Source organism: Phocoena phocoena, chromosome 2, assembly GCF_963924675.1.
Source record: "Phocoena phocoena chromosome 2, mPhoPho1.1, whole genome shotgun sequence".
Classification (NCBI taxonomy): Eukaryota; Metazoa; Chordata; class Mammalia; order Artiodactyla; family Phocoenidae; genus Phocoena; species Phocoena phocoena.
Genome location: NC_089220.1, coordinates 111,282,717 through 111,295,386, shown reverse-complemented (window position 1 = coordinate 111,295,386; position 12,670 = coordinate 111,282,717). Strand labels below are relative to the sequence as shown.

At 52.1% G+C, this 12,670-nt stretch overlaps 1 protein-coding gene across 1 annotated transcript in view; it reads left to right on the top strand.

Moving 5' to 3' along the window:
• ANP32A (acidic nuclear phosphoprotein 32 family member A) overlaps positions 1-11,407 on the top strand; it is a 39,398-nt gene extending 27,991 nt beyond the window's left edge. Inside the window, exons 2-7 of the mRNA XM_065871430.1 lie at positions 3,277-3,426; positions 3,662-3,784; positions 6,188-6,386; positions 7,646-7,743; positions 9,908-9,971; positions 10,186-11,407. Of these exons, the coding sequence (XP_065727502.1) occupies positions 3,277-3,426; positions 3,662-3,784; positions 6,188-6,386; positions 7,646-7,743; positions 9,908-9,971; positions 10,186-10,247 (696 nt within the window). The 3' untranslated portion in view covers positions 10,248-11,407. The remainder of the gene's footprint in view (positions 1-3,276; positions 3,427-3,661; positions 3,785-6,187; positions 6,387-7,645; positions 7,744-9,907; positions 9,972-10,185) is intronic.
• Positions 11,408-12,670: the final 1,263 nt, after the last annotated feature.

The following is a 12,670-nucleotide window of genomic DNA, read 5'->3' as shown; positions in this document are numbered from 1 at the left end:
AAATGCAGAAACCATGGGGATCCCGGAGGCCCACAGACCTGGAGCAGCCACCTGGACTTCCAGACACCACAGGCTTTCCCTCCCGAGTGACGGGAGGCAGCCTCTTTCTCCTTGGGGAAGAGCGGGGTCTCAGGCCCCCGGGCCCCTCTCCAGATCCTCCCCCACTGACTGCAGTGTCATTGGAACGGGGGCTGGGTTAAGTTTTGTGCTTTGGTTACCGAGGAAGTGTAACCAGGGTGGGACCGCTGGGAGTGGCCCCCACTCGCCGGTGGAACAGTTAGAAGAGGGGCCGAAGGGGGTGTAGGTGCCGTCAGGGTAGCTTGTAGGATCAGTTGGGGGTCTGCAAGAGCCTGTGCCCTGCACTTGGGAATAGCAGGGAAACCCTCCTTATCTTGCGGCAACACTGACCATCGGGGTCCATTAGATAACCTCCTGTGCCCATTCCTGGGGCTTTAGGATCTGTGGTTCAGATGTGGCTGTAAAATGGGAGAATACCCCAGGAACACCCCGTGGAGCGATTGTGAGGGTTAAATGAGACAGTGCCTTTGAAGAGTGTGCCTGCTAAGGGCTCTGGAAAGAGCCCATGATTGTTGTTAATAAAAGCATTAGTAGTGGTGGCTTGCATATTGTCCCCGAGAGGAATGGCCACCAGTCTGGGCATGGTGCTGGGAGCTGGGGCTGGAACCTTGGGTCTGTCTGTAGAATTCCCAGGCAGCATTGTGCCTCTCCGGGACAGAGGCTGACTTCCAGGAGGAATTCCCTTGACTCCACAGCACCATCTCCCCCCGTTACTGAGGCCTCCTCCTTGGCTGATGGCCGTAAGAGGAGAAGCCCTTGACCCACCTAGAAAAACCACATGTCTGAAATCTTTGAGGGTGGACTGGAAACCCTTCTCATACTTGTCTTTCTTTGGTGGAGCTTAAACAATTCCCAGGGCCTTCCAAGGAAAGGAGTGACTGAAGGAGCCACTCCAGTGGCTGTGTGACCCCAGCAGTAACTGCAAACGAAGGGGAGGTGACTCTCCCTCCCCCCGGGAAAGTTGATCTCCCTCCACTGCTCCCCTAAGGCCTGGTTTCCTGGCTCTACACTGATCTCCTGCCCTAGGGCAGAAGGCCTCATGGGATTTATTCCCAGGCACACTTGCAGTGACCTTGAAAAAGGTGGCTTGACCTGGACATCCCCTCCCCTGGGGACTGAGAGAGTGGGAAAGAACTTAACTTCCCCCATCCCAGATCCAAGGGAAAGGTGGGCCCTGGCGCTGGTGCTTGAGCCGAGAGCTTGCTGGCTCTGGGTGAGAGCTGCCTCACCTGGCTTTGCCCCTCCTGGCAAATTGCTGCAGTCCTAGACTGAGCAGGCTCTCTCTCTCCACCAGGGAAGAAGAAGGCAGGGCAACTATAGGGTGCTGTGGCCCAGACGTGCCCCGAGCGCTCCTGGTCTGACCACTGGCAAGGGTGGACTGAGGAGGGGCACAGCAGCCTGCTGTGGGTTCTGTTCCCCCGGGTTGGCCCAGGGACGCCCGAGTAGGAGGACCACTGAGACAGATGGTCATCCTGGGCCGTGCAGGAAGAAGCTGGGCAAATGGGCCTGCTGAGAGGCAGGGAGCAGCCCTGGACAGGGACTGCTTAGAATAGGCCTGTCTGCTTATCTAGGAGGAGAAAAGCCTGCTCCCTGCCTCTCAGCAGGAAATGACAATGCAGGGCTGCTATGGAGAAGGACGGGCCTGTACCGAGTGACCCATAGGTGAGAAATCCGAACCTGTGGGTGGAAGTCCCAGGGAGGCATCATATCCAGGTGACGTCAGTACATGTTTCCCGGAGGCTGCAGGGAGGGGGCACGTGGAGATGCTGTGTCAAGCACCAGGTGCAGCCAGGAGGGATCACCTCTGTCAGCTCAGGACAGGAGTGGATAACTCTGGGCATCTCTCTGGAGGGCCAGGCAGCCTGGCGTCCCTTGCTGACTCCCCTGGGTCATTTCAGGCCTGAGACCTGAGGACTCTTCCTCAGCCTGTCTCCCTGCCATCTGCGCTGGAACCTGCAGCCAGGTCTGCCTTTTAACAACCCAGTGAGGCGGTAGCTCTTTATCAGCTCTTTCTATCTCATTTGAAATAAGGATTTAGGGCCCAAATTTTGAGTAAGAAGAGAAGAGAGGGGAATCTAAGAACTCTAATAGGGCAAAACCACCTCCAGGGAGTTGGCGGGGGCAGGCAGGGCCACAGAGGTGCCTCCAGAGACTAGCTTTTGGGCTTTGCCAACCTCAGCATTTCTACGTGGGTCCATCCTGGGTTTGTGGATATCCATTCTCTCCTTCCACATCTACTCCCAGGACCCTGAAGAGCAAAGTCGAGAGCCATGATACTCCATATGGTAATTTACATGTGTCTCTTTACACGTATATTGATTAAAACTAAATAAAATTTGGGACTCTCTGGCAGTCCAGTGGTTAAGACTCTGCGCTTCCACTGGTTTGACCCCTGGTTGGGGAACTAAGATCCCACGTGCTGTGCGGTGTGGCCAAAAAAAGAAACCAACTAAATAAAATGTAAAACTTAGTTTCTCAGCCTCACCTCGGCGGCCACATGTGGCTAGTGGCTCTTCTCTTAGTGGGGTTTCCATCGTCACAGGAAGTTCTGTTGGTTCTGGTGGACAGCGCTGGTCTAGAGGATGGAGAGTTGGAGGGGTCCCTGGTCTGTGACCCTTACAGTGGGGCCAAGTGGTGAATGCCAGGCCGGATGGGCAGGCTCTGACCGTGGTGGCAGGGGCAGGTACGAGTGCAAGCAGATGGGGACGTCCTGGGAGCCGTCCACGGACACATGGAGGTGAAAGGCCCGTGGGGGGCTGAGGAGGCGAAGTCGTAGGTGGCTGGCCTCAGTAAGACGGTCAGGCGGGGCCGTGGTGGGCGCTGGGAGAGGGGCTCTGATGGAATGGCAAGGCCGAGAGGTTGCCAACAGTGTTATGGCTGGTACAGTGGGGAGCTGGGGGCTGAGGTGTGGCGGTAGGGTTGGAACGAGACACCGCCCCCAGCCTTGCCGACAGCAGCTGGGCTTACTGCGTTTGTCTTCTCCAGTCCAGCCAAGGCTCCTGTCCGGAGGGGCCCCCTGGTTCTGCAGCTCCGTTCACCGCAGCGCTCCCCTAGATCCCCCCAGCATTGGTAAAGGCAGAAAGATCAGGGTGGGCGCTGGTGCTGCGATGCTTCCTGGCCTGCCTCCTGCCCTCCCCCTACCCCGGCCTCAGTCCCGATTCCTCGCCCAGTTGGTTCACGCCCTCCTTCCCTTTCCAGGTGAAAGAGCTTGTCCTGGACAACTGTCGGTCAAATGAAGGCAAAATCGAAGGCCTCACAGATGAATTTGAAGAACTGGAGTTCTTGAGTACAATCAACGTAGGCCTCACCTCAGTCGCAAACTTACCAAAGTTAAACAAACTTAAGAAGGTAAATAGAGCGGAGGAGCGTGTGTGCTTGGGAGGCCGGGCTGGGGAGGAGGAAAGGGTCATTGTTCCACGTTGAGGGAGCGTAACTGAAGGGGGGAGGCCAGGTGCGAGCCCCAGCACGCCTGCCAGGTCCTTAGCCAACTCCCTTCCTGTCCTGTCTGCGGGGAGCCGGCCGCCTGAGCCCAGAGCCTTCATTTTAAAAGCCGTTTCTGCTTTTTCTCTCCCTGCCTCTTTAGCTTGAACTAAGCGATAACAGAATCTCAGGGGGCCTGGAAGTATTGGCAGAAAAGTGTCCGAACCTCACGCATCTAAATTTAAGTGGCAACAAAATTAAAGACCTCAGCACAATAGAGCCACTGGTGAGTCACTGGGGTCCTCCCCTCTCCACTGGGGTGGGAGGGATTGATATCAGGGAATACTACTTTTGCATTTGTATAACATGCTTTTTTGTTTTTACTCTAATCGTGTGCCATGAGATAGAGTCAGGGCTCCTACTTCTGGTCCGTCCGTAGAGAAACTGAGGCCTAGAGAAGTTAAAGAGCTTGACCAGGGTCGCACAGTTGGAATGGGCATCAGGGTGAAGGATGCTGTAGGACCCAGGTCTCAATTTCTGGTCTAGTGCTTTTCTTCTTATAGTTTCTGCTCAGCTTTGGAAACCCGAGCTGTCATTTCTTTAGGCTTAGAGCATGGCTTGTGCCCTTCACTGGGGAGAGAGGCGCCATCCGGGAATTAAGCTGACCCTGGAGGTGGTCACCTGCTTTCTCCTTGGGTCACTGGCCAGAGGCTAGCACCTCTGAACCGTGGAAGGTGGGTTGGTCCTGACACAGGCCCCCTGGGATGACAGAGAGCCGTGTGGCACGGGAGCCCCATGCAGGCCTTCCCCTGTGGGGCGTAGAGAAGAGGGACCCTGGTCACCAGTCCTGGGTGTGATGGTGACCAGGGACTCAGAGGTCTGGGCCGCATTTCCTCCTCCGCTGGTCCACATAGAGCTGAGCACACCCCAAACCTCACGGTTCACTAGCCAGAAAGGGGCAGGTCATGGTTCATGGTTAGAATAACAGTTTCTACATTACCCAGATCTGAGTGACTGTATTCCCTTGACTTTAAGGAAGTCAACTGTAAGATGTATCACTGATTCATGATAGCTTTTTTGAAATGTAGAAATAACTACCGCATTAAATTAACACTTACTGTAAATATATACGTAAGAATTACTTCCTAAGCCATGCACCTTAGGTTCAGGGAAAGGCCATGGGGATATTTGGCCAAGTGTGCCACGTCTCCCTTTTCTGGGTATATAGAGTGGCAGTTGGGACATCTCTCAGTGTGTGTTCTTGTCCAAAACGCGTTCCTTGCCCTTCGTGGATGCTTGAAGGGCAGCTTGATGGGCCAGCGTGGCAGAACGGGAAGCTGGCATTTCTCCTTCCAACTCAGACTTTACCTGCTCATCTGTGGCCTGGGGTCAACTACTAGACTATGCTTCCCATTGAACTTTCTTTCAGGTCTTCCACCAATTTCCTTGGGGAGAGCAAAGCTATTTTGATCTACCTGGAAGCCTTGATTTCATAATTTCATTTTAAAAGGAGAATATCTTTGAAGTTCTGTATATGTGTGTTTTAGTTGTGATTTGGGTACCATTATAGATCACACACACACACACCCTCTCTCTATTCCCTTGCCCAGGCCACACATGGTTTTGTACCTTCTTCCCTGATTATCAGTGTGATTAAGGTGTTTTACTCACTTCTGAGGGTGGGGGAACTGCCTTTGGTTGGGAGATGCTGGCCTCACCCACCCAGTCCGCAGCTCAGACTCATTCCCTGCCCTTGACCCTCTGCTGAGAATGACCGGGTCTCAGTCACGAGATCTCAAGAGAGCAGCCTCATTCCTGACATTGACCCTGAGGGACAGTAGCCTTAATTGGCAGTTATGCCTGGCCCCACTGGAACAGGGACTTGGCCCGGGGTGGGGTTCCTGCGCCTTGAAGACGTGTGAGGTAGGAAGTCAGGAGGCAGCTGTTTCTTGCTAGATGTATGACCGTTTTGCTTCCTGGGCCTCCGATTCCAGCCACCAAGTGGGTATAATACGGGCCTAGAACCCATCGATACGTAAAGCTTTGATAAAGCCAATTGTGTTAAGTACTGTGGACAAAATCTGGATGCTTCACTGGTTTTTCTCTTGTCCTTTTTGACAGGCAAAGAGTAAGAGCCCAGGTCTGAAGTTGGGCTGCCTGATCAAATCCCAATTCTCTGCCCTCTACTTCCTTGTCTGTAAAATGGACGAATAATTATTTCTGCCTTATCGGGGTCATGAGGATAAATTGAGTTAATCCATAAAGTGCTATGTTAATTGCCATTATTATTATTATTCATAGAAGGAGGTCGTTTGTTAGTTCCTGTGGCCTTTTCAGTTCCTCTCTGGCTCCTTAGTCACAGGGGCAGGCAGCCAAGCTCCTGGCTTATGCACCAAGAGAGCCCCGGGTTAATTTCAGGTGCGTCACTGCTACGGCAAGAGCTGTAATTGCAGAATAAAAGCGTTGGCATCGGATGAGGCTTCAAAGATCCTCAAGTCCAACTTCCCACCTTCCACGTGAATGAACATGAGGCCCCCCGACCAGGGCTGAGACGGCCGGGCAGGGCCAAACCAGAGTGTGTTCATCACCCGTGAGCCTGGAGCTCTGCACGCCGTCTCACCTCACCCCCGTCCGTCTCCCCACCCCGCCTCCCACGCCGCTCACTGTCAGCTTTGTTGTTTGCTTGCAGAAAAAGTTAGAAAACCTCAAGAGCTTAGACCTTTTCAATTGCGAGGTGACCAACCTGAACGACTACCGAGAAAACGTGTTCAAGCTCCTTCCTCAGCTCACGTATCTCGATGGCTACGATCGGGACGACAAGGAGGCCCCCGACTCGGACGCCGAGGGCTACGTGGAGGGCCTGGAGGATGACGAGGAGGATGAGGATGGTGAGTGGCGCCAGGGAGAGGCCAGGCCGGGCTTTATGGGGGGGCGGGCTGGGTGTCAGGGGGCCCCCACCGGCCCCCGAGGGCTATCGACCTCTTTCTAGAGCTGTGGAGGGGAGTGGGCTGTCTGCTCTGTTTACTGTTGTCCCTGGTCTGTCTCATTGATCGACGCCCCTAAAATAACAGGGCCTGAGTCCCAGAGAAGCGTCCTGAGGTTCTCCAACTGCATAATAACTCCGTAAAAACCATCTGAGTCTTCCTTCAATTTTCTTCCCTTTTCCAAAGTCCCCCTGAAAACGAGATCCTACAGTGTCTCTCTGTAGTGTGGTGCTGGACCCAAGATACTCTTCCAGGGAGGGGATGAGCGGATGGAGGAAGGTGGGGTGTGGCCTGAGGGTCCCCTCTCTCCATCTCGGGTCCGGTAGTGGAGATGAGGTCACGGCTGGAGAGGTCGTGGGGCCCCCAGCTGACTGCCGCCCACGGGACCACATGGTAGGACCTGGGGGATGAGGACTCAGGAGCCCCAGGGGCCCAGGAAGCAGAGGAGGCTGCAGGCAGCACGTTGGGCTCCCTGGTGGTGTGGTGAGCAGTCAGGGACCACAGGAAGGAAAGAAGGAAAAGGAAGGAGAGCCTCGCATCTCCTTCCCACACTGCCAGCTCAGTGCGGCTTCCCTGCAGGTCTTTGTGGCCAGAGTAAAGTTGAGGGTTGAGACCTTACCTGAATAGTTCAGACGTAAGAGTGCTTTTCCCTCGTTAGGTGGGAGTGTTTTACAAGGGATTCAGACGCCCTGTTTGCCTTAGTTTGTTCCATCTTGCGATGGGACAGAAAGGTCCCAGGACTGGCGCCCTGAGACCAGGCTTCTAGGCCCAGATCTGCCGCTAACTCCAGGTGTGACCTTGAACAACTCACTTCTCCCCCTCTGGGACTCAGTCTCCTCACCTTTAGGGCGGCGCGTTTGGCTAGACGCTCTTTGTGAATGAATTGACTTCTCAGCTGTCCCAGGCCTGTAACTTGGTTCTCTGATCCGGCATTTTCTCTCCCATCTCAGCCTCCACGAGAGATCTTCTGTTTTCGTAACGCTTGGGAGGAGGGCTTACTTTAGGATGCGTTCAGTCACGTTAGAGCGTCCAGGCTGTGGGCCTGGACGGGCGTGGGAGAGTCGTGGGCCCCACACCTCTGGCGCCAGGCCCTGGGCCTGTGCTGTGGGAGGGAAGGGCCAGCTCACCACCAGTTTGTTCTTGTCCCCATTCCCACTGCACAGAGGAAGAGTACGATGAAGATGCTCAGGTAGTGGAAGATGAGGAGGACGAGGAGGAGGAGGAGGAAGGTGAAGAGGAGGATGTGAGTGGAGAGGAAGAGGTGAGAGGTTGGGCTGGGCAGGGAACCGTCTCTCAGAGCCCCCCTCACTTACCCTGCTGCCTCTGAGTCAGTCCCACTAACTGCCTCAGTGATCCGCCTCGGCAGCCGGGAGCCCTGGCTGGGAATTGAACCCACTTCAGGGCCTGTTACTGGGTTGGTCTGGGAGAGGCAAGCCTTGCAGCTGGCCCTGGAAAAGAAAGAGGGAGGGGATTCATCTGCTGGGGCAAGCCTGGCACTTGTTTCCACATGAAAATTAGTTCCTGTAGAATCCACATCCCCTTTTTCTACCTCTTGGCATTAGGATGTTAATCCAGATATTCAGTGAGCACTTACCGTGTGCTAGGGAAAATCAAAGACTGCCTTGAACTGGTGGGTAAGGGGATAAGACACTGCTGGATTCCACGTCAGAGGGCGACACGGGTCCCCGTACACGGCGGATGGCGCCACTATCCACACGCTGTCACGGCGGATGGCGCCACTATCCACACGCTGTCGGGCATCGTTTCTTAACAGGGTCTGGGATGTGTCTGTGACGGGGTGGATCCCAGCTTCTGCCACTTGCTAGCTGGGTGTCCCTGGACAAGTTCCTTGACCTTCTGAACCTATTTCCTCATCTGTACAATAGGTGTCATTTTACAGCTGGGTTGTAAATAGGGATCAACTCACTGGCTTAAGAGGATAACTTGTAAGTAAAATGTTTAAGGACAAGGGAGTGTTTGCCCACTTACTGTTTTAGGCTTTCACACCCTTCTCCAAGGTCCTGGCTCTGTGTGCTGGGTTTTGTGTTTGGATGTTCTGAGTCTTTCTATAGCAGAGTCATTTTCCCTGGCTTTTCAGATTTCTAAATCAACTCTTGCTAATTGCAAAACTTAGACCGAGAGAGAGGTTTAAAATGATGACAGCATGGACAAGGTACCTGCCTTCTCCCCCAGTTCCCTGTCTCTCTCCATCAAGGGCACAGACGCCTGTCTGCCACACAGACCTGCTCAGGCGGGATCTCCCAGCCAGCCCCCCACAAGCTGGGGAGAGGCAGGTCGGGGTTAGTGAGAAAACTGGTGAGATAGGCTTGGTTCCCGTCAAGTTGTGCTGCTGGGTGTCTCTTCTACCCAGGTGTAGGCTGCTAGGCTCACCTCTGAAGAATATTGTGTATTTTAAAAATAGAGACCTAGCAAAATAGGCCCCCCTAGGACAGGGCAGTAAGTCATGCTGGCTAATGGATTTTTCGTCTTGCTCTTCCTGTCAGGAGCCGCCAACATGTAGAGGTTGTTTTTGGTTTGGGGTTGGTTTTTTGTTGTGGTGGTTGTTTTTAGTAATCTCATTGACTATCTGCAAATTTCCAGCTTCCAGTAAAGGAGAGCTCACACACACACACACACACACACAGTCTTAGCAAACAGACTGATTAAGGAACTATTTGGTGACATTATGAAAGGATATTTCCCTTGACAAAAAGAAGTCTATTGCCAAGTTCTTGTTAAACAATGGGCTGCCTGGTACTTTAGGAACGGTGTTCATGCAGAGATTCAACTAGCCTGGATCTACCGGACCAGCGTGAAGCGTGGTCCTGTGTTGAGGGTGAATTCACACCCCTTGCTGAATCTCACGGAGCTGGGAGTGATGTCCTGGGCAGGGGGTGAGAATTGTATTTTTCCTCCCTCCAAGTGACCCAAGTTTGCAAGATGGTGAAGGGGCTGCACTCACCCACAGACTGGGGTCTGGACTGGGGTCTTCTCTTGAAGCCAAAACTAGAGTGAGGACAGATGAGAGCTCGGCCTACTTCACACGATGGAGAGTCGGCTGGGAAACTTGTTCCCCTAGGAGGGCACACTGCGGAGCTGCCTGAGTTATAGGGACTTCAGGTCAGGAATTCTTAACGGGGGATAGAATCCACCCCCCTCTGCTGACATTGTTTGCAGATATCGTGTGTAATGTGGGTATTTTCTAGGGAAGGGGTTCAAAACTTTCTACAGATTCTTAAAGGGGGGGGTCCTTGATGCAAAAGAACTTCTGCTTTAGGTTCACCGGTGCGAAGCAGGTCCGTGGGAGCTCTGAGGGGCTGGGGGCGGCCCCTACCTTTCTGAGCTCGGTGTCAGGGAAAGTGGCATCCTCCACGTGTCCCACGGTCGGGGCGTTCCTAATGTCCGGTGTCCATCTTCTCTCCTAGGAGGATGAAGAAGGTTATAACGATGGGGAAGTAGACGATGAGGAAGATGAAGAGGAGCTTGGTGGTACGGCAGCGTTTTTACTCTCCGCGGGTAGCAGGCTGGCCCCCTCAGTTGACAGTAGATGGTCTGGGTCCTGAGGACCTGGCCTTGGTTTGCCAGGGTTGGCAAAGCGTCCTAGACATACGGTCCCCTGCTTTCCCAGCGGGGAGGTGGGGGGAGGGTTGAGTAGGAGGCGGGATCCGTGTTTAATCTGAATGCCTTTTCCTTACTCTTCCAGAAGAAGAAAGGGGTCAGAAGCGAAAACGAGAACCTGAAGATGAGGGAGAAGACGATGACTAAGTGGAATAACCTATTTTGAAAAATTCCTATTGTGATTTGACTGTTTTTACCCGTACCCCCCCAAATCCCGCTCCCCGAAACTTATTTTTTTCTGATTGTAACGTTGCTGTGGGAACGAGAGGGGAAAAGTGTACTGGGGGTTGTGGGGGGAGGGAGGGGGGAGGGGGTGGAATAAAATACTATTTTTACTGCCACTCTTTATTTTTTTCCCCTACTTTTTCTTTGTGTCTGTTCTGTCCCTGATAAATTTGCGATAGCTGAGTACACACACAAGTGAGCGTTTGTTCCTTACCCTCAAAGAGGACGGTTTGGAGATCTCTGACATTTCCTGGTATTTCCCGAGTCTCTTGAGTTGGTTGGAAGGCCATGGCTGGCCTCAGTTTGGTTTCTCAAAGCCCAGGAGGGGCTGAGCACCAGCCACATCTTACCTCTTGTTCTGGTTCTCGTGGTTTCCGCATTTCTTGGGCCTGCTAGAGGCAGCCAGCGCCCTGGTTTGTAAATAGCAACCTAAAGGCGTATTTTGGCACTGGTCGGGGGATCTTCCCCGTCCCCCGTCCCCTTTCCCTCTTCACAGATGGTGGTGGGCTCCGCTGTCCGAAGAAGACTCTGGTGTCACTCCTGTGATGAGCCAGAGAGCTGAGAGCAGCAGGCTTCTGAGTTAGGAGTAAAATGGATTTGGTAATTCTAATTAAAAGAGAAGAAGCAAACCCTCAAACTTCAACCTCTTTCAAAGATTCAAAACAAAACTGTCCTATCTTGTTCTGTAAAATATTAGAACGCTTTGTTTTACAAAATGACAAGAGAATTCTTCTACATGTCCTTCTGTGCTTAGACCATTTTTACGAACCTAAGCACAGGAGACGCTGCTGCATGTCGGCTGGGTTTTTTTTTCATACACCCGAGCACGGAAAAACTAACGCAAAATTGTATTTTCTTACCTAGTGGAAATCTGAAATGACTGCAAATTCCTAGCGAATGTACAGGTTTGCTTTCCTGTCCCTCTTCTGGATTGCTTTTGAAGTGACGTGTGATTCCTTAGCCCGTGTTTCATCTGTATAAAAGAACATCTGCACCGGTTTTCCTCCCCCTCAGAAGAGCCAAACTTTGAGTTTTATGTCTGTTTGTCATTGATAAATTTCAATAAATCTTTTTATACAATTTTTTTGGGGGTGGCTTCTTTGAGTCCAACAGGTCACTGATCTAGGATGAATTCCAGATAACCTGCTAGCTGATGGGGGTGCAGGGGTGAGCTTCACATTGGTTACCTGACAAAATCGTCTTTCTTACAGGATATATAACCTGATGCACTAAGTTTGGATACTTTGGGTCTCAACTTGAGACTCAGTGGTGTGCTGTCTTCATTAAAAACTTCATTTGGGTGGGGAAGTGGGGGTGGTGATGTAAAGAGAGAAAGATATAAAAAGAGTTAAATTAAAAAACACTCACCAGGAAGGCCAGCCTTGGGACCTTACTTTGAATATCTTCCATCGTTTTGTTGTTCAGACTAAAAAGAATACAGGAAAACCTGAGGAATGTACAAAACAAATTTGTTCCTTTTTTCACTTAACGTTAATTATAATTTCTCTACCTCTAAAGAGTCTTCACAAGCATGTATCTGAAATGGCTATGTAGTAGTCCATTAACTATTCTGATTTGCTTAATTCTAACCAAGCGGTAAGATGTTTGGGTTATTTCCAACTTACCACTAGACATTCTGTTATACTTTGCAGAGTCACTACACCAAAAGGTGACATTTATAAGGCTCATGTGCCAGGTTCCATGTTTTCCAGAAGGGTTATACCAATATACCGTGGTAATTTATACCCATATATTCATTCTCAGCCGTATGGCCTTGAACCCGACAGCAAGCCCTAGACCCTGTGTAATCCCAGCAGAATGAAGTGTTCTCAGGAGAGACTGACCCACCCCACCCCCTGGGTGGTACCCTGACACCTACTGCCCTCTTCTTTGGAGCAGACAGACATCCTCTGGCTCCAGGTGTAGGCTTGGGAGGTGGCCTGGAGGCCAGGTCCCATGCTAGGCATCAGGACTATGAGGACGAACTGGCCAGGCATGCTCTGACCCTCCCAGAGCTGGTGAAGGAACAGGGCAGTGGAGTGAAATCCAGAGGCACTCAAGCCTGGACTCAGGTTTTCTGGCCCTGACTCCACGGGGACTTTAAGGATTGGTTAACTTCACATAGATATGGAAATAAATGCTATAAAATGTAAGGTAAAATGGATGATGAGGGATGGGTTCATAATGATGGGACCAAGGGAGGAAAACCCTGTCTATGTCAGTCATATCAAGCCGTTACATCAGCACCTGAGATGCGGTCTTGTGCCCATTTTACTGATGAGGAAAACCTAGGTCCAGTGACTTGGAGGTAAGAAGAGGGGGAGGCAGGGTTAAACCTGTTTGGG